Source organism: Podarcis melisellensis, assembly GCF_964234715.1.
Source record: "Podarcis melisellensis genome assembly, chromosome: 11".
Classification (NCBI taxonomy): Eukaryota; Metazoa; Chordata; class Lepidosauria; order Squamata; family Lacertidae; genus Podarcis; species Podarcis melisellensis.
Window position 1 is genome coordinate 37,150,977 of NC_138543.1, and position 22,470 is coordinate 37,173,446.

A 22,470-nucleotide genomic window follows, 5' to 3' on the forward strand; every position below is an offset into this window, starting at 1 on the left:
CCTTTAAAGAACATTTGAAGTACACTTTCCTCCTCAAAGAATTCTGGGCAATGGAGTTTACATCTCACAGAGTTACAATTCCCAGCACCCTTGACAATCCACAGTGCCCAGAATTATTTGAGGGAAAGAATGTGCTTCAAATTTGCTTTAAAGGTACAGGCAGCCCCCTACTTACACGCATTCAATATGTGTGCAATCGTGTATGTGCACATTGTGCCGAACCTTCAGAAACATCATAAATACATCACTGAAATGTCATTAAAAGGGCAGAACAGAGGTGGGGCGGGGGAGCAGGGCGGGGTGTTTGCAGGCTTTTTCAATTGGTTTCAATTATACTTTATTTCACCGACACACGTGGTGCCTCAGAATGTAACCTCCGCATAAACGGGGAGCTGCCTGTATAGTGTATACACACTCTAAAATGAGCCCTGATGTATAAGACCAAAGGCCTTCCTTGTCCAAAATTATGTTCCTATGGTGGCCAACTAGAGGTCTATGGGAACCACACAAGCAGGGCAATAGTGCAAGAGCCCTCTCCTGCCCATTAACCCCAGCAACTGGTCTCAGGGGGAAGGTAGCTCCAACACTGGAGGCAATACACAATCATCATGATTCATAGCTACTGATAATTTTATACAATATTTAGTCTAAACCCGTTTTAAAGATGTCCAGGTTGTATAGAGTCTAAGCAATAACTGAAATTAGTTGTGTGAAAGAATGAATAGGGTATATACCATACACAGTATGGTTGCTTAACCACTCTAACAAAATTTAAAGATAAATGCTATATGGCATATAACCACATACTCAAGACCACAAGTACCATTAATATGGCATGAGAGAAACTGCACAGCAGATGACACTGTGGAACAAATGCATCCTGTTTAAAACCTAGTCTGCTAGAACATTCAATAACATTCAATTGAAATCTTCCTTCGCACATTGTCTATATGAAAACATAACAATGCGTATGTCATTACTTATTTTCAGTCCTTTATATTTAATTATTGCACAGACCAGCTACAGTGGTACCTCGGGTTATGTACTTAATTCGTTCCGGAGGTCCGTTCTTAACCTGAAACTGTTCTTAACCTGAAGCACCACTTTAGCTAATGGGGCCTCCCGCTGCTGCCGCGCCGAAGGAGCACGATTTCTGTTCTCATCCTGAAGCAAAGTTCTTAACCTGAGGTACTATTTCTGGGTTAGCGAAGTCTGTAACCTGAAGCATCTGTAACCTGAAGCGTATGTAACCTGAGGTACCACTGTACATTTGAAATCAAGTGATTCTCTTGTGAGGGTTCCACATTACAGTTAACATTACTGATTTTCCTAATCTAATTTGCTTTTTTCCAATTCTTCCTCACCTCATTTTCATTATTACATCTTCTATTTAATTCTATAGGCTGGATCCAGATGTACTTAAGAACAGACCCATTGGAATCAATGGGACGTATTATTATAGGTCTACTCTAAAGTATGTGTGTTTCTGAATCCAGCCACATATTTGTTTATCCATACTGTTTTTGATAAAGTTTTTTTTTTTTTTTAAGTGGAATGCTATGAAAAACTCATGCATATAGGTCAAGATTCAGCCAATGGGCATGTACACACAGCAGAAAATCACACACATCCAGAGACTGACATCTGGTTTCCTTTGTAGTCACTGCTAGTGCTAAATAGAGACAAGCAGTTTTGCAGTAGCAGTCCAAAGTACCTCAGGTTCACTCCTTTGTTCACAAATCTGTTCTTTGGAATCTAGTCAAACTACATTGGAACGCTAATGGCCAAACATAAGGTAAGTGTCTTTTAAATCTGAGCATCAGAAAGAAGAGCTGTTTATCAGCCAACTATGTCTACACAACATCTTGATAAACATAAACAAAACCACAGTGATGCTTTCCTTCCTTCACTTGGCTGATTTAACCTTAGAAAAACGTCTTTTTACATATAAAATAATTATTTTCCTGCTTTCAGTCAGTTTACAGGCCAAAAAACTTCATTAAGAGCACCATATTTAGGGCAGTTCATTTATTTGCATTAAAGATTTCTGTGCTCCCTTTTTAATAAAATTGTCCTCCACTGGTATTTAAATAAATTAATAATGTTAATTAATTTATTTCCCTTTTATTAAAAAACACATGCCTTACACCCAAATGGAGCTCCTGTTGAGAATATATTTTCCAAAATATGCCTCAGAAAACACAGGATGCAGGGTAGTGGCCAGCTGGAGGACCTGGGGAAGAGGAGGCAATTTTCTCAGATTCCTACTTCTGCCTGCCACCCCCTATTCCGCCCCAAAATCTATGCCACTGCTTAAGAGATTGGGATACCCTCTGGAACATGGGTAGATAAACTAAGGCCTGGGGGCCGGATCCGGCCCAATCGCCTTTTAAATCCGTCCCAGCGTGTTTTCACATGAGTAGAATGTGCCCTTTTATTTAAAATGCATCTCTGGGTTATTTGTGGGGCATAGGAATTCATTCATTATTATTTTTTCAAAATATAGTCCGGCTCCCCACAAGGTCTAAGGGACAGTGGACTGGCCCCCTGCTGAAAAAGTTTGTTGACCCTTGCTCTGGAACAATGTAAAGGTGGGGGCTGCAGGGGAAAGGGGCAAAAATATTCCCCGCCTCCTTGTCCAGATCTAACCCATTATGGATGGCTCATTAGGATGAGAATAGGGCAGAAGTGTCCCTACACTGGCAAAAACAAGATCTGAAATACTTTCCTCACAGTGCTAATAGTAATCTCTACAAATTAGATAGTTTATTTAGAAGTGCTTCCTATTTTACTAGGAAAAATGAGAAAAAGCACTGTTCCTTTAATCCCAAAAGCGAAAGAGCATCACCCCTCTCAAACTTAAAGCAACAAAACCAACAATAGGTTTTGTTAATTATTTTGTGTATGTATCAGCCACATATGTTTATTTCCCTGCTGCTCACTAGCAAAGTCTCGAGAAGACCTAATTGTAGTGCACAGCAACTGTATTTATGTAACCTTCAACAAAACTAGAAATAGCTATTGAACTGTTTCACCAAAGCATACCGATGAGGGATTAAGCAAGTGCAACAATTGTGAATGAAACTTCTGTTCTGAGGTTAAAATAATTGGGGGGGGGGGGGAGAGAACACATTGCATTTGCAACAATAAACAATTTATGCACAAGAAACACAAGATTTGGCTTACAGAGGAAAGTCTAAGACAAGACAGCTTGTGAAGATATTAATGACTTGGCCTGCATCCTACATGTTTACTGATTCACAGCTTGTTTAACTTCTTGTATATTCTCAACCATTCATTCCCAATAGCCTAGTGTATCTCATGTGATATAAAGTATTTTAATTCACATGAATGAATTTGTTCCCCCATACAAATGAATCTATTCCTCCAGTTCTCAGCCAGCTTTTAAAAAACATACTTACTGAAACTTAGGGAAAAGGCTCACATATTTAATTGATCAAACTTAATAAATCTGATAAATTTATGCCAAATTATGTCAAAATCAAGAATTATATTTTGAAACACAGCATGTAAGCTCTCTAATGAAGGCACCTAATTCCATAACAGAACCAAACAAATAAATATAAGAAGGTCGGCGGTTCGAATCCCCACGACGGGGTGAGCTCCCATTGCTTGGTCCCTGCTCCTGCCAACCTAGCAGTTCGAAAGCACATCAAGTGCAAGTAGATAAATAGGTACCGCTCCGGCGGGAAGGTAAACTGTGTTTCCATGTGCTGCTCTGGTTCGCCAGAAGTGGCTTAGTCATGCTGGTCACATGACCCGGAAACACTGTCTGCGGACAAACACCAGCTCCCTCGGCCAATTAAAGCGAGATGAGCACTGCAACCCCAGAGTATTCCACAACTGGACCTAATGGTCAGGGGTCCCTTTACCTTTTTATATACATACATATTTGGTTCAATCAAAATGCTTCCATTTGGAAGAAACAGCATGTTACACTATCATAATAAAAACATTAATGAACTACATCAGAAAAATATACCCGGTGACATTTCTGAAAATAAATCAATGAACCATAAGCTAGACCTCCCTTATTTATGGGACTGCAGAAAATTAATGGCCTGGAAAACACCAAAAGGAAAAATGTTGTCTGACAACATTAACTTTATTTTCAGTTTATACTAGTAATAAACAGCATTAAGTGCCTGTGAAACAGTTTATTGCTTTGCATCCACAAAAGAAATAGTATAATTATTGTTTAATGGTACTAAAATTCTTAACAGCTAAGTTATTAGTAAGTGCTACCTTTTTACTTGGAAATAGTGGTCCAATTTGACTGAACACAGGGGATCAGAATTCTAACCTTCTGAACTTAGCATTAATAACCCAAACAAATAAAGAAAACCAATGAATGTGTTTTGTTAACACTAAACAATGAAAAAAAATGAAAAAGCCAAATGATTTCAACATAAGCTTTATGCACATGCTGCATATTATGCAAGGTAAAGAGACTATTTTAAGCAGAAGTTGTACCAAAGATAAAATAATAATAATAAAATGGGAACCCCTTTCCCCATTTAAGAGCTATTCATTTCATTACCAACATAGAAGAATTATTTAATTACATTTTTCTATACAAACTTGTTTACCAGCCAAGAAGTAAGCAGTTTCATTTTGGACAGTATACAAACCTGCATGCAAAAGCTATGAGCCTTATTTATTATAAGAGTACTCACCCATATGCTCCATTACTAATCAGCTTAATTGTCTCAAAATCACTTTCACGAGGCTTCCTTTTAAGTTTAAGGGATGCATTGGAACTCTTTAAAAGAAAAAGAAAAAAAATCCAGTTACACTAGGCATAAAAAGTTGCAATATACAGTGGTATACAAAGTATATACCATAGTATATACCACTGTATACAAAGTGGGTCTACTTAGAACCAGTGTTAGAAACTGAGATGTGAAAGCTAGGAGCTAAATGGCACATTAAACCTAGGTTATGGGCACAACAACAGAATGTCTAGGTGCTGAGTTCTAGAAGTGCTCTCTTACTGGACAAATTGCTTGATTAATGAACAGAATGGCGGTGCAGATAATCATTCTCTTCTATTTCACAAAATGCACAAACTACTTATTTTTATTTTTTATATTACTATAAAGCCAAAATAATTTTGTCAACAAAGAGTGGTCTTTGATTACAACTAAATACATAAATAAGAGAATAAAGAAAGTAACCCTCCAAACTAATTTCTCATATAATTGCTAGATTTATATTGATTACTAAAGACAAATAGGATGTATGCTGCACACTTTTATAAGATAATGAAATGAAACAATACAGCCAACTGTTTATTTTGAACTCATTATAAGAAAACATAGGCCAACGTAGCAAAAGACTTACACTAATTGATTCATCAGTTTCTGGAGTTGCTGCAGTTCCACTGTCATAGTTTGCTAGCTGGGCTATTTCTACAATATAAAAACAAAGTACACTATATTTTAAGAATACAGTTTGAATATTTATTAAAATAAAGGGCTAAAAGACAGAGGGTGCAATGTTTTGATACAGGGAAATACAATTTACTTAAGGCATAACACTTTTGAAGTTCAACTACATCTTCATTTAAAGTGGTGTAAGAACTAATAATACAAAGTTACACTAATGAAAGTAATAGTTAAAAAATGTATTTTTTATCTCCCTGATAAAATTTTAAGGTGGCTGGAAAAGAGGAAATGGCAAAAATCTCCACCTTGCCCCATTTGTCCAGCACTAGTGTACCTCCACTGAGCGCATATCAGGATCCAATTCATAGTATGTACATGTCAATATTGGGCTATTGGCCTGATCCTGCAGGCTCTTCTTATGTTCTTAAAGAGCCCATGGATCAGGCCAACAGTCCATCTAGTTCAGCATCCTGTTCTCACAGTGACTAAACAGTTGCCTATGGGAAACCAACAAGCAGGATTTGAGCACAAGAGCACTCTCCCCTCCTGTGGTTTTCAGCTGCCTCCAACGGTGGAGGCTAAGTATAGCCATCCTCACATCAGCTTTAAAAAATAAAACACAAAGGAAACCATCCCATAACAGCAAAAACCAATTCATAAACTAAACACACCCACACACAGAAGAAATCATTAATACAATCCAAGTCAAGAATGCATGTAGGTGTTTCTTTTAAATCAAAGCCAACATGGCCACCTACAACAATAATAAAAAACTTTGTACTAGCTTTACTAGTAAGTTAGAAAATATGGGATTTTATCATGCTGAGAGTGAGTTTTCCCATCCGCATTTTTTGGCTTGGCAAGACCTAAGCCATTAATGTACTTTGACAACCTTCTCAATCCAAAAATTATATTCATAAATAAGAAAATTAAAATGGTTCCGTTTTAAACATTACTTTTGCAAAATAACCATTATCTGAGAAACACACATTATTTGTAAACAGTAGGTAGTAATGGAATGAAACCACGAGTCAGCTTTTGAAGCAGGAAGTTAAGGAACCATTTTGCAATGCCTGAAGACATTTTTTAAAACTCATCTAAATACCATTAAACATCTGCTTTTTTATTCCATTGATTTAAACCATTTCTAAAGACTCATGATTCAAAAAGGTAAAGATGGTAATTTAAAAGCCATGGGGAAACATTTCTCCCCAGGGAACATTTCTGAAATACAACAACCAGGCTCCAATAAATGATGAATCTGTTGTGCTATTGCTTTCAGTACAGTATAGGTTATCTGGCATTATCTTGAAGTACTGCATGCATCATTTCACTTGAAGAAAAGATACTTTAGAAACTATAACAAAAAGGAGGAAAAACATAAAGGCTGAAATCCTAAGCACAATTACTGGAAAACAAATTTCATTGTCGTATTAAGAGGCTCACTCGCTTACAACTGAAAATATATCCTTCTTATAAACTTGTTTTTATAAACTTAGTCAACTAAAGCTGACCCGATACTAACAATGAAGGTAAAAGGTAAAGGTAAAGGACCCCTGAATGGTTAAGTCCAGTCAAAGGCAACTATGGGGTGTGGCGCTCATCTTGCTTTCAGGAGCCAGCGTTTGTCCACAGACAGCTTTCTGGATCATATGGCCAGCATGACTAAACCACTTCTGGTGCAACAGAGCACCGTGACGGAAACCAGAGCGCACAGAAATGCTGTTTATTTCCCGCCACAGCGGTACCTATTTATCTATTTGCACTGGCATGCTTTCTAACTGCTAGGTTGTCAGAAGCTGGGACAAAGCAACGGGAGTCTCCCCTATAGTTTCATAGGGGAACTATACTTATTGAACTTTTATTTCAATGTGTCTGAATTTACATACCACTGAAATTATTAACAAACTTCAAAATCTGCAGATGGGATCGCATGTTTCTTTAGATAAGTTTCAGAACTATGCAACAGAAAGCACCACTGCATGCTAATGTTGTTGTAACATACATACCGTATTTTTCGCCCTATAGGACGCACTTTTTCCCCTCCAAAAATGAAGGGGAAATGTATGTGCATCCTATGGGGAGAATGCAGGCTTTCGCTGAAGCCTGGAGAGCGAGAGGGGTTGGTGCGCACCGACCCCTCTCACTCTCCAGGCTTCAGGAAGCTATCCACAAGCCTTGGGAGCCCGCAGGAGTTCCCGCCGGGCTCCCACAGCTTGCGGAGAGCTGCCTGCATCCCGAAGCCTGGGGCACGCGCCCCGGGCTTCGGGAAGATATCCACAAGCCTGGGGAGACCGGCGCGACTTCCCGCCGGGCTCCCTAGGCTTGCAGATAGCAGCCTGTTCTGGGGGCTGGGGTCGGGGGAAGCTTTTTTTTCTTTATTTTTTTTTCTTTATTTCCGCCCCCCAAAACTAGGTGCGCCCTATGGGCCAGTGCGCCCTATGGGGCGAAAAATACAGTAATTACAGTACAATCCTATTCAAAGTCCAATTTTGTTTATACGGTTTTAACATTAAAAAGGCAAGTGGGCTTAAATCACTGTTTGATTAGCCTGAAGAAATGAAACCTTGCAATAAATTAACTATGTGGCTAAATTATTTAAGAATCTGTACGCAAACAGGTACTGCATGTTTTTGTGGGGAAGTCAAGCTGTCCTCAAGGGACGTGGGTGGCGCTGTGGGTAAAACCTCAGTGTCTAGGACTTGCCGATCGTATGGTCAGCGGTTCGAATCCCCACGGTAGGGTGAGCTCCCGTCTTTCAGTCCCAGCTCCTGCCCACCTAGCAGTTCGAACGCACCCCCAAGTGCAAGTTGATAAATAGGTACCGCTTTATAGCGGGAAGGTAAATGGCGTTTCTGTGTGCTGCGCTGGTGCTGGCTCGCCAGAGCAGCTTCGTCACGCTGGCCACGTAACCTGGAAGTGTCTCCAGACAGCGCTGGCTCCCAGCCTCTTAAGTGAGATGAGCGCACAACCCTAGAGTCGGACACGGCTGGCCGGTACGGGCAGGGGTACCTTTACCTTTACCTTTACAAGCTGTCCTCATCCTTCAAAAATACTAAAGAATACTAAAGAAGGTCAATAAGTGGTGTATTTCCATGTTCTATCCCCACGTGCAAACCAAAGGATTGTTTTAAACCAGGGCAATTTGCTCTACTGATTTAAATAGGCAAGAAGACTAACCTAACTGTTTCCCATGGGAGGTTAATACATTTCCTAGAGAGGAATGCATGCCATATTTAACGTTTTGGTATAAAACTAAGTACTCAACAGCAACCTAGGATCATAATCCAAAAGCTTTGGCCATGTAGTCTATATGTCTTTTGTTCTGAAGAATTGTATCTGCTTAGAGACAGATTTCTGTGTGGCTCGTTCTATATAAATACAGGGATAGAGAGTGTGATCACTTACTTAAATATAAGGCTGAAATTCTATGCACACTTACTTCACACCTCTGGACTGCCCTGAAATTTTCTTTTAAATCAGATTAACATACAAAACCCCATCTCAAAAGCGTTACTTTTATCTATGCGGCTACCCCCTTTACTTTTGAGATTTGCCCAATGACTTCTTTCTGGTACTTTGAGTGAATCATATTAAAATTATCCAGACTATCCAAGAATGTTTTGATATGCTCTAACATAGCTTATATTCACATCATCCTTCATTTATCCTGCCCTATGACTTGACCTCACCTGCAGCTGTCCCTGTTTTTCTCAAAACCACTAAACGTCGCACCACAAATTTCCACCATGAAAACATTTAATGAGGGGAGGCATTGAGAAGCTCAGTCGTATCTTCCTTTATCAGCAATGCACCTCCTGAGATGAAAAATGAACTAGCTTTATCCTTTATCTTCCTTTTTCTTCCTAACAACTTGCTATTTTCTAACACTTGATAGATAAAATATTATATATTTTATTCCCATGCTGTTTGTACATCATTATAAAGATTGAAGTAAACTAGATAAAGAAAGTAGAACCAGCTAACATAATAAACTTGACTTAAGAGCTGTTTATTATTAATCCATTGCATTCTCATACCTTCCAAAGGATCCTTATTCAATCCCAGTTGACTGATAATATATCTAGGAATGTCAGTTTTAATGCCCTGTCCCTCTTTTGCATGTCCTTCAGCAGCTTCAAGAAGATAGTAAAATTCCTCAGGATCAAATTCCTAAAAAGAAAAGAAAAATCACTGTAGAGATCTTCTGTGTTTACTTAATTTGGTTGCAAGTCATTAAGATGCCTTTCTTATTTTGATGCATAGCATCCCCACATGCTGCAAACACCACCACTGCCACAACCATTGTGGAATGGCTTATCATTGCAATCAAAGGGAAAGAAAGTCTAAACTTTAGAGGGTGTACAAATTCCTCTTATTTCAGGTTTATTCTAGCAGATTTCACATTATTTCCCTTTTGCAATTCAAATGTTTCCGTTCATATATATTTGTGTACTGTGCACAGCGAGTTCTATTGTTTGGGGCAATGACTAAATGTAGACTGACTGAAGGCAGCTTTATTGATTATAGCTTGCCAGAATTTTGCAACGATCCAAACACTGAGCAACCTGCTTGTTGGCTGACGTTGCTGCCCCTGTCACCATCCTGAGTGTAAATCTTCAGGGAGTTTTCTGACTCCTAAGCCTACTATGGCCCCTTCTGAGGGTTCTGTGAGCAACCTGGGTATGTTGTGGCCAAAAGCAGCTCTCCAACCTGGGGCCATCGTGTGACTCCCGCAAGACTTCTTATGGTGATCCTCCTCAGTCCTGCCTCTCCTCAATGCTCACAACAAACATGGTGACAAGTTAAAGTTCTATTAACACCTATGACTGATTACTGATATGGGGAAGGCAAAATCCTTTCAGTGCCAAAGCCAGCTGTAGACACACACTCTCTCTCTCTCTCTCTCTCTTCCACAAACCTCCAGCTAATCATTTTGTGATGGAACTGATGTATTGAAGGTGATTTATTGTTCCCCATTTTATCAGTCTGTTTCATCAAAACCACCTCTCCCTCTCTCTTTCAAAACAGAAGACAGTCCTAAAATGGAAGTGCATACAAGACTCCTTAAAGGGATATCTGTGACAGCAGTCGACGCTGATGTGCACTGGGTAAGAGCCACCTAACAGCTGATGCAAAATTTCTTTGCTCCTTATACACCTCCATCATGCACCCACTTACTTGCCTTTTTCTAAAACGTTGTAACCTTTCCTCATATGATTTAAGTCTCTTCCAGCTATACTAAACTGCTTTTTCATTTTGTTTATTTGTATTTGTACTTCCATTATTTTTATTGCATTGCTTTGTTTGAATTACTTCGATAAAAATTGTAAAATAACAACTACTACTACTACCAACACTACTATTACTACTACTAGAGGCCGTAATGGTTATGCAACACGTTTTTTCTGCTGCCCCCACCCCACATAAATGGGTGTGGCAGGGAAATCTCTAGGCCCCATTTCATCCCTAATTACATTGTGAGGAAAATACTTGTGCCTAATAAACTTGGAACAAATCTGATTTTATATAGTATCTGTTTGGGACATTTAGCAGACATCCATTAAAATAATCTGATTTAAATGGACCCATTCCAAACCAGACCACTAGAGAATTCACCTATCGCTCCTAATAAGCTTTTCTCACCATGACCCTCATCCCAAACACCTATAAATACATGAAGTGATAAGCCACTTGGAGCTTAGTAAAATATGAGGCTGGCTGCAATCTTTTTCCACGGTAAGCAACTGATTTCACGGAGACCTGCAGAGTGTCTCCCAAACAGGTATATATATAATCATTAATCTAAAATATAAGAGCATGGACATACAGGTAATAATACACAGAAACCTATGCTTGTGAAGAAATAAAACCTTAACTTTGAAAATGTCAAAAGATAAACAAGGGGCGTAAAAACACTACACACCTACCAGCCAAAACACTATCTTTCAATAAACCAATAGAGTAGATAAAGCAGAACATATGCATTCAATCCACAGACCACATGGTTCAAACATTTGCATTCTATTTTCCTAGCTTTCACTCACTTGCTCCCAGAGATCAAGAAAGGCAAATAAACAACAATTTCACCACTATTGAATGCTTACACAGCATCCCAATCTAAGACTGCAATTCATTGGGGTATTTTTTTGGGGGGGGGCATACTAAAAATGTACTAAAAGCAACAATATTGAATGAAAAGCACTCATTCATTGGAGCCCTTCCACTGACCTTCAATGGCAACCCAACTGATTAAAATAAGCATAATCTTACCAAACATTCCAGTAAGCGAGCAGGACGTGCTATGACAATAAGAATCTTTCGGACGAGCTGCTTAATAAATGCCAGTTCTCCGCTTTCTGATCGTTCTTGGGCCTGATAAAGAAAAAGAGACTTGATGTTATATACGGACATAGAGAAAGAATTAATATGAAAAATCAAACGTAATACAGTGAAATGAACTGTATATTCTTCCAGCACAATCATTTCTACAGTCACATGGGTTACCATCTCAACATAGCCACCATGTTGACACAAGTAATACCAATGCCTCTGTTGTTAAATGCACAACCTCTCTCTCTCTCTCTCTCTCTGTGTGTGTGTGTGTGTGTGTGTGTTGGTGTGTGTCCATCCATCTCCTATGTAAGACGAGCGTCTTAGTGCAAGTGCAAGAGAAAGCTTAGTAAAATAGTCATGCTGTAGAAGGAAACCCATAGTTGGTACACATATCTGGCAGATTAGTTTTAAGAGGGCTTGTAAGGAAATGGTTTTGTGAGGAGTTCTTCTTTAATTTTGTTTTGAATGTCATCGTAAGTTGCTCTGGATTTACTAAAAAAACAAGGATAACATTTATAGGTAAGTCATATAGCTAAATCAATGTTAATTGTTTGGTAGCTCAGCTAACTCCAAACCATATTAATGCAGGCACCAGTGCACCCTACCACCCCAAACAATGACCTGTAATGTCAGGATTGACAGTACAAACTAGTTAGTTCTTACATTTGAATCTTGCCATTGCTATGTGTATCTCAGGGTGAACATCTGTCCAACTGTATACATGTGGTAGAAATATGAACTCAGTTCATTAAGAATCACTGCTGGAATAGCATAGGTGCTGGATTCAATATTTTTTTTATTAAAGAAAACCCCCAACACTGTATGTTTATGTGCTTACAGATTATGTTTAGCAAAGCAATCTATGGATGGAATCTTGCTTCTGCACATGGACTGCCACTGCTGGATGAGAGCAAATTTCCTTAGATCTGAGCTGTGCAATCATCTGCCTTAGGAGTAAACATTTTACCTCTATCTGTGGAAGCAGCAGCAAATAAAATGTACATGGGGAAAAATAGCAGGTGAGTAATCTAAGCAGAATTACTGGGATGGCAAATTCAGTAGATGATCAGAAAAGAAATTGAAAGTATAATGTGAAAGAATGGGAACAAAAAGAGCACTTTTTTGAAGAAAGAAAAGCTTGGGAAAGAAATTGGAAGAGGTTTTGTACTGCATTCCAAATTTCTTTCAAACTTTTTTTTGTCTAGTAACAAAGAATAGACTTTCAGAGACCTAATGAATGCAAAGAAGCCATATGTTGCTTCTCCTGTCTGAAGGATATTGATGCTCCTTTGTTCATATCGCAAAAAAGGCACTTCTTTGTCTGAATAATAGAAGCTGCAGGATAAAGTTCAAATTACATTCACAACTTATTCTCCAGTGTACTGGTAGATATCCACAAGTGTGAACCTGAATCAATCCAAGTTAGATGGTTGATTGCATTACTAGAGACTTACTTTTCAAAGTATTTTTTTTACTTGTTAGTTAAAATCCCATACATGTTAACTCTTAATTAAAACAATATGAAAAATTAAGTTCAGGATAGGTTTTTTAAACACCTAGTAGTTGAAAGGCAGTATGTATAGATTACTGCATTTTATTGTATGGCAAATTTGAGAGAAGAAACAAAACGGGAGAAATGATTTTCACTATTCCAGTCTGGCAAACATTAGTATGCTGAATGCATTACTATTTGTATCAGATGCTTAAACCTGCAATACTAGGTGAGCTTGTGGACAAAAAGAGCCCAGGAAAGTAAAAGGAGGTTGCTCCAAGAAAACATTAAACTCAAATTGACCTTGACCTTAATACAAATATGTCAGCTAAATCAAGCTGCTCAGATGCCTTGTGACTTCCCTTAGCCATGCAAAGCAATAACAATGTGCCAAGCAGCAGGAGACACAGCTATCCACTGAATGTCACAGCTGGGAACTGACAACAATTGCATCATCAGAAACCCAAAGTGTGTTCCCACAATTTAGTTCCAGCAAACAGCAGGCATTCCTGCAAAGATTTATGTTGAAATGAACACTATAAAGGTAGCAAAAATGGGAGTTTTCATACTTGGGAATAAAGGACACCTAAATAAAAACCATAAAAGCTCAGTTTGAGCTCAAATATACTGTTTAAAAGTGTACTTTGGAATCAATTATCTTATCAATAATTTAATTTTACCAAAGATTGTGCAAACCCAAGCCTTTTTAAAAAATCCCAAAATGTACTTAAAAACTCCAGCATTATTCAAAAACCTTATTATTTTTGCTAACATTTTAATAGCACTTGACCATGGACAATTCAGAAATATTATTTCACATTGTACTTGGACAGATGGCATACCCAGTTCTGTGATACCTTTAAACTACATGTAATAATTTTGCCTTCATCAAGATGTTCAATGATACAGTAAACAAATTCACAGATAAGGACCAATGGTCTCTTCCCTCAAGCATGTAAATGGCATTAGGTGTGATATATCTAAACTGATTCATGCAAGGCAAAGTGGGGGAAATAATTTTAAAATGGAGGTCTGCTTTCTGAACTAGGAGAACATGCTACAAGTGGCCCATGGGGGTTGTTTAACCGGCCCATGGACCCCCGCCACCCGCTTGGTCGGCTCCCGTGTGCCACACTAAACCAGCGCGGAACAGAGCAGGGACCACCTTCCGCGATGCTAGCCAGCTTCCCATTGACTGCAGGAAGCTCCTGCAGCCAATGGGAAGCTGCAAACACCTCCTCCGCACCAGAAGGAGCACAAGAAGTAGTGTTTGCGTGTGCGTGCGCAAACACTTCAGCCCACCACAGCATCTGCAGGACTGAGAACCAGCCCAAGCCACAAATACTTTGCTGACCCCTGTTATAAGACATGTATCATGAATGCTGTATTGGCCAAAGCATAAAAATCCACCTTATAAGGCTTAAAGAGATACTGGGACTAACCCATGTAGCCAACTGATTGACTTTCTGCAGAGGCACATTTAAGGAAAATGCTGCTGCTCTTGCTGAATGAGCAAAACTCTTGATGGGTGGAGGCAAATGAATGATACAATTATACACTTTGAGCCACCTTGCCAACATGGTGGATGGAGGAGGCTTTCTTACCCAAGGAGAAAGAGTGAAATATACTAAGAGGAAATCTGGCTGGTGGAAGGGCTTGGTACATGTAATGCAGATTTTCAATGCCTTCTGCAAGTCTAATGAATTTCACATTCACATTCTTTTGTATAGCTTTTCCTTAATCACACAATTATTACTAGATTGGATAAAATTAGCGGAAATTATTAGACTGGACAAAATTTAACTTGGATATAATATTCCTTTTGTCTACAACAGAGGAGAGTATAAGACTATTTCATCTGAGGCACAGAGGGACTGCCTAAGTTACATTCTAGGATAAAATAAGCTAGCTTTCAGATACTTCATATACCAATTATATAGTCATATGCTTTAAGGTCCCTTAGACAACCGCGAAGGTCACTGAACTGACCAGACCCACTTAAAGAGCTGTACATGTCTTATGTATTTATTTTTATAGGTCAGTTGCCATAAATATCTCCAGAGCTGCATTTTCTTCAACTAACATAACTCAGCAATTTCTAAACTGTATTTATGTGGTTCATACCTCTTGTAGGAGCTTATCCAATTTGTGCTGTAACTCAAAGAAGTATCGTGAGGTGATGAGGCCCTGATGAGATTTATCCAAGCAATCACGAGCCAGCTCAATGATCTGGTGGTGGGTGAAACTGAGAACTCCATCTGCCAAGGGAAGGACGTTATCAGGAGAGTGGTTGGTGATAATCTCCTGAAGTCGCTCTTCCATCTGAGCAGTAGCCTATCAAAATAAGTTTTATGGGTTTAATCAAGAAGCTATTAAACATACTTAAGATTTAAATTAAAATCCTTGCAAGACAAAATAGAAGTTTATTGAACCTGTAAACTTACTTGATTGATTGATTGATTGATTGATTGGATAGTTGCTTTATCTTCCCCAGGGATAAAGCAACTTACAACCAACAAACCAACCAGGCAACAACCCCCAAATAGGAGAATAAAGAAATGCATTAAAAAGAGACAATGCATGTACTTTTGTAATCAAAGGAAATCTTTAATAAATTTATTTAAATACATATCCTGCCCATTTCTAAAAAGGCCACAGATGGTGATCATATACGCCATACATACAAGCCTGGCTTTCACGTTACATGAAAACATAGTTTAAAACCAACTATGGTTTAATGTGAACAAGCAATGTGCTTGTGTACGTTACTCAAAAGTTCTTGTGGCACTCCTCTCCTGTTTGTGCTGCTACCACACAGAGGACAAAACCAGCCAGAGTCTGACTTGTCATGTAGTCCAAAGCAGGGGCTTGTGGTTTGTTTCCTCCAAACAAACCACCAGAAGTAACCACTTTAGCTTGTTTTAGCTACAGTTCAGAAGGAGTGGGGAAAGAGTATCATGAAAACTTTTGACCAGCATACAACAGCACACTGCTCATTCACATCAAATCACCTTCTTTTAAACTATGGTTTAATGTGGTGTGCAAACTGGGCTGTAGAAAGAGGTAAAATTTTATCCCTCTTTCAAACGACCTGGCATTTTTAAAAGAGATTTATACTCTCTTTAGAGAAAATCCTCCACAAAATGGAATGTAGTACATTATAAAACCTTTTAAAGCACATAGTCAAGTCAGCGAAACAAACAACATTAAAACCACTAGCATAAAGCAGTAACAACCATACTCCAGTTAAATGCAGTTAACTCACCAATGCACAAATCAAATGTTTTGAGAAAAGACAGGTTTTTAAAACCTCCTTTTTAAAATTAAGACATGGGTCTTCCTGAATGCTAGAGCAATTCCATTTCATAATTGTACAGCAATCACAAAAAGCCCTGTTACTCTGATAATTCAATACTAATAATATCTACACTAAAAATAAACATATATTTCTAAAGCACACACTTGCAAAAGTTGCTTCCACAAAGTTATAGATGCTGCTTCCACCAGGATTCTATGTATTTGCAAGGAATTATCTGGGCTCTGTGTCCTGTCATTGCATCTTACACTGCCAAAGAACCTTCTAGAAAGTTATGTACCCTGTGTAACTGTTACCATAAAACCAAAGCTTTTTGGAAAGCGACGAGAACTATAATGCAACTTTGGCATGATTGTTTCTGAGACAGATCAGCTGACAAATATTTTAAAGAATATTGTTGCTTTATGATAGCATTTTTGGCTTAAATTAATCTGATATACCAAATATAACAGAACACCTTTTTTTAGAACACAGATTTCTTATCAAATCAGCTTTAGAATGCAGTGAATATTCATCTTTACCTTTGGGAATCTTTCTTTGTATACATGGTTCATCATAATGATTTCATGGTCACAGCAGGCAGGAGAACGTCCAGGGCTGCAAGTAAAGCAAAACCAATCATCCCTTGGATCTTGTACTGAATGACCTGAAAATGAGGTCTATAATTTATGTACTCTCTTCTGTAGGCAGTCAGTATTATTATTACTACAGGACAAGGGGGGGCTGCAACAAAATGTGGCAGAGTGAAGAGGTCTTAGTCACTGTTCTAGTCTGTCTGCCATGCCTTCCTCTGCAATACTCCATTCTAGTCAACCCTCCAACCTGGTTTTCTGTCCTGTCCCCTGTACCTTGCCATGTCAGCCAGCTTGATCTCTGAACATGCTTTTTTGTAAACTGATAAAAACAATGTTTTCAAGAGCTGGGAGTCAGTCCACTCCCTGTTTCCAGAGGTGTAGGCATGTTAGTTTTGCTGCAGCAAAATCAACAGTGTCTTGTGACATTTTAAGACTAACTTAATTAATGATGCATTTGCTAGTCTGAGGGGCACAATATTTTTGAACTCATTCCTAAATACTGCAGATGCAAAAGGCTGCTTCCACCTTTCCTACTTTATAAGAAACGAAGAACGAGCGAGTATGTATTTCCTAAGGCTAGGCACCTGATAGGCCACTTGTATCAAAATAATTTCTGCGGGTTCTAAAACTATATAAAGCAGGTTTACATGAACTGGGAAAACAGGTTCTAATACACACATATCACTAAATCCTCATCAACTATCTTTAAAGTAGAATCTCTGCTCTGTTTTGTTAGGCCTGTGGCCAAATTCTGTAAGATGTAATGTAATATAATGAAATATAATGTAATGTAGTTGCACTGCGTTTTCATTGGGGGGTTGGGGGACTGTGTAAAAGACACAGAATTTCAGGATAAATATACATGTTGACTATTGGAGAATTCCATTTTATGCAACAGAGCCTACTGATCTCTGAATAACAGGACCCAGTTGTGACTCTTGCGCACCAGCTATGTCACTCTAGACAGGTTCTACCAGCTACTGTCCTCCTTCTACTTCATCCAGAATGTATTTGCTTACTGCATTTTGTCCCCTCTCAAGCCTCTATATGGCTAAGGGAAATTAAGGAGTGGGGGTGGTACAAGAGGAGCAAAGTGCCCATTTACATTAGACTGACTTGTTTACGCTGACACTAACACTACAACTCACTGTTTTTTCATATGGAGCTGCTGTTTCATTAAATCTAGAGAGTGACCACAGCCTCCAGGATATATGCAACACAGGTCAGAATAAAATTAATCCTTCTCATGTAACTGGGAATCAGAAGAATGTAACATTTCAATCTATGGAGCTAAGGCAGGAAATCTCTGCAAGTTGTAGTTTCTGGAGACACTGGCTTTATATTAAACTAATGCCTTAAATATTTTGATTTAGTTCTGAACAAATGAAAAGATCACGTATATTTCTTTCTCTTTGTTGACAAGCTTCACCTCTACTGAGAACAAGAGAACTTCAAACTCTTGAAAAGAGCAAACCTATCACCCTATAATTTGGTTTCTCAACAAGTAGTCTAATTCTCTACAGATTGTGAATGTAGCTTTTTTATTAATCACCATAATGTACTCAGAATTTTGGAAGAGGAAGAAATTTAAACTAAATACTTTTTGTGATGGTAGGAATTCTGAATAATTTATGTTGCCACGCAGCACATTTTCAATCTTTTCAATAGATATACTGAGAACATTTTGAAGATTATTAAGCTAGGAAGCAACTGAAATGAAAATTATAAACTTAATTGTGAAGGTCATGATTTCACATTTCTAAGGGCGAGGCTAGTGGAAGACCATTTGAAAACTAATTTTTTTAAAAAAAGCATAAGACACAATTAGCTCTATATTTTACTGCAATTCAAACATTAGTACAAGCACAACAACAACAAAAACAACATACCGTTTTATCCAGACTTTCCCTGACACACAATTTTGGACCCTTTCGTATGTTTTGAATCTCCGTATTTATTGTTTTGCTTTATTGTTTTTCATGTTTTACATTCATGAAGACTGCCCAATATATTAAGAGATTTAGAAATGCTTTTAAACAAGGTAACAAAATATAAAACAATGTTATAGTAACGTGCATAAAAAGTATAGTTTCTCATGAGTTTCCACATGAAGGTATCATTTCAATTTCCTGGCAGGTCAACCCACCTCAGGCTTCTGGATCGTGGCCGCATTTGAGTGGTCCTACATCTATTATCACTGGCAATGCTTTCAGTGGCACAGAAATGTTTAGACAAAAAATGTAGTTCGTCTGGAGTTGGTTGGTATGGTAACTGGTGCAACTTCTCTTGGGAGGAACAGGATGACTGCAATAAACATGTGGAAGATAAATTCGTACCATAACCCTAAAGTCATGTCAAACATTTGTCTGGATTGTACACAGAATAACTTCCTTATTCCTAAACTTTCTGAACACAGAAAATAAAAATGCAACCTTTAAGAGATTACAGAAGCAATAACATCATACAAACACTTTATATGCATCTGTACAGATACAGCCTTGCAATTTCAAGGACCCTTCCTGTGTATTCTCTCAGCCCTTGGATTTAAAACAGACAAAACTGCTAAGCATATGTATGAAACTAGTATAACATGATCATCCATTAACTACAGCTATCCTTTTTGATTTGCTGTGCTGTAATGCAACTTTAAAGATAATTTGGTGCAGAAGGTGACTTATCAAGATGATGCGTTGGAAAGTTACAGAAGCAATTTTCAGAAGCAATTTTGAGGAAGGCTTATAGCACAGTGGTAGAGCACATCCTTTGCATATGAAAAGTCCCAGGTTCAACCCCTGGTGTTTTCCATGTAGAGCTGGGAATAACTCCTACTGGAAACCTTCAAATGCTGCTGTCAGTGAGAGTCAACGTTACTGAGCTTGATGGACTGGCTTGGTATAAGGAAGCTTTCTATATTCCTATGTTCCAGAATCACTCCACTTAATGCACTTTCCTACATGGATATTTACTTTGGTGTAGTAAAGAGGCACATTTGCTTTGCAGAAGGAACACATGATGGGGAGGAACAGTTAGTTTCCTTCTAACAGGTTGCTGCTGCTTCTAAATCCCGAGGCAGCAATACTTCACCTTTCTGGAGAAATGCCTTACTGAAATTTTCTATCCAGTATCCAAGCATGTGTTCAGTCAATTATTCAGATTCACAAAGCAAACATCTGTATAAATCTTGAAGACCAAAATAGTTGCTTGCTTGAATATTACTATGAATAGATTTTCTTTTGAAATGCTATCCTCTTTGTTTAAGATCTAGGATAAAAAAGCAATGAGCAAAGGAGTTTTCTATTAATTTTACCTTACCTATGCTTACATACAATCCTTAAGTTAAGTGATTTGTGCTGACAGCTTCAGATTGATCAGTTAAGAACAGGCATAGGCAAACTCGGCCCTCCAGATGTTTTGGTACTACAACTCCCATCATCCCTAGCTAACGGGATCAGCGGTCAGGGATGATGAGAATTGTAGTCCCAAAATATCTAGAGGGCCAGGTTTGCCTATGCCTGCTTAAGAAGTGTGAGAAGAGTCATGCTGGATCGCATCACTGGCCCTTATAGTCCAGCATCCTGTTCATGTAGTGGCCAACCACAAGGCTGTGGCAGATTTAGGAGAGTGTGACTGGTTTGGTCACACTAGGCCTGGAGCCTTGGGAATGAATGCCACAACTATGATTTAGAATGGAATATGAGAGGTAGGGAACGCCAGTTTTGGGTGTTGTACAGGGCGCTGCTGAAATTTGAGAGCCCAAGCTCCTCCACGCCCTGTGGGTAGCCTGCAAGGAGGACCCGAGCGCAACAGCACTCTGCCCACCTACAATTGCCAGCAACTGGTTTTCATAGGCATAGTGCCTCTGACGGAAGAGGTAAAGCATAACCATCACGACTTATAGCCACTGATAGCCTTCTTCTCCATAAATTTATCTAATCCTCTTTTAAAGCCATCTAAGTTGGTGCCCATAGGTCCACAGTTTAAATGTGCACTGTGTGAATAAACACTTTCCTTTATCTGTCCTGAATCTCCCAATATTCAGCTTCAATAGATGTTCATAAGTTCTGGTTTAATAAGAAGGAGGCAGAAACATTTTTCTCTACCTATCTCCTCCATGTTATACATAATCTGATAAGCTTTTCTCATGTCACCTCCTATTTGCATTTTCTCTAAACTAAAAAGTTCCAAATGCTGCAACCTTTCCTCACAGGAGAATTGCTTCATCTCTTCAATCATTTTGGATGCTCTTTTCTGAATCTTTTCTGACTCTGTAATATTCTTCTTGAGATTTGGAGACTAGAACTGTATAAAGTATTTCAATTGTGGTCACACAACAGATTTGTATAACAGCATTATGAGATTGTCATAATGCTTTTTCACAGCTGCCACACTCTGGAACTACATCTTTATTGAGCTGTCCACTACAACCTCAAGGTCTCATTCATGGTCAGTCACTACAAGTTCAGACTACATGAGCATATATGTGTGTGTGTGAAATTAGAATGTTTTGCATCACTTTACACTTGTTTGCACTGAACTGAATTTGCCGTTTTACTGTCCATTCATTTCTGTTGAAGCATTTCACAATCTCTTTTTTGCTTTAACAAACCCGAACGATATCATCAGCATGCTTGGCTACCTCACTGCTCACCCCTAACTTCAATTCATTTATAAACAAGTTAAAATGCACAAGTCCCAATACCAATCCTTGGGGGACTCCCCTTTCTCCATTCAGAGAACTGCCCATTTATTCCTACTCTCTGTTTTCTGCTAATTACCCAATCCCTGACCCATAAGAGGACCTCTCCTCTTAGTCAATGAGTGCTAATCTTACTCGGGAGACTTTGGTGAGGGACCTACTTGAAAGCTTTTTGAAAGCCCAAGTATACTATGCCAACTGGATCACCCCCGTGAGCTTGTTCACAATCTCAAAGAACTCTAATAGGTTCATGAAACTGGTCTTGCCCTTGCAGAAGCCATGCCAGCTCTACTTCAGCAAGACTTGTTCTTCTATATGCTTGGCTAGCTTATCTTTAAAAATACTTTCTGCTAGTTTTCCCAGGCCAGACGTTAAGCAAATTGGCCTGTAATTTCCAGGATCTCCCTGGACGCCTTTTTTAAAATTGGTGTTATATTGGCTGCTTTCCAGTCCTCTGGTATGAAGGCTAATCTGAATGACAAGTTACATATTTCTGTTGGAAGATCAGCCATTTCACATTTGAGTTCTTTGAGAACTCTCTGGCGAATGCCATCTGGACCCAGTTGGCAATTTGTCAGTTTTTATTTTATCTATGTTTATTATTCAGAGCCATCTTCCCAATGACAGATAGTTCAAAGGCTTTTTCT

The 22,470-nt window shown here is 38.7% G+C and overlaps 1 protein-coding gene across 11 annotated transcripts in view; it reads right to left on the reverse strand.

Annotated features, from left to right (window-relative positions):
- MAST4 (microtubule associated serine/threonine kinase family member 4) overlaps positions 1-22,470 on the reverse strand; it is a gene marked incomplete at its 5' end in the record, with an annotated part of 206,005 nt that overhangs the window by 33,323 nt on the left and 150,212 nt on the right. For all 11 annotated transcript variants that reach the window (XM_081929316.1, XM_081929315.1, XM_081929313.1 and 8 more), the window contains 7 exons: positions 4,698-4,783; positions 5,365-5,432; positions 9,449-9,581; positions 11,682-11,783; positions 15,361-15,570; positions 17,074-17,149; positions 19,274-19,431. In XM_081929316.1, the coding sequence (XP_081785442.1) occupies positions 4,698-4,783; positions 5,365-5,432; positions 9,449-9,581; positions 11,682-11,783; positions 15,361-15,570; positions 17,074-17,149; positions 19,274-19,431 (833 nt within the window). The remainder of the gene's footprint in view (positions 1-4,697; positions 4,784-5,364; positions 5,433-9,448; positions 9,582-11,681; positions 11,784-15,360; positions 15,571-17,073; positions 17,150-19,273; positions 19,432-22,470) is intronic.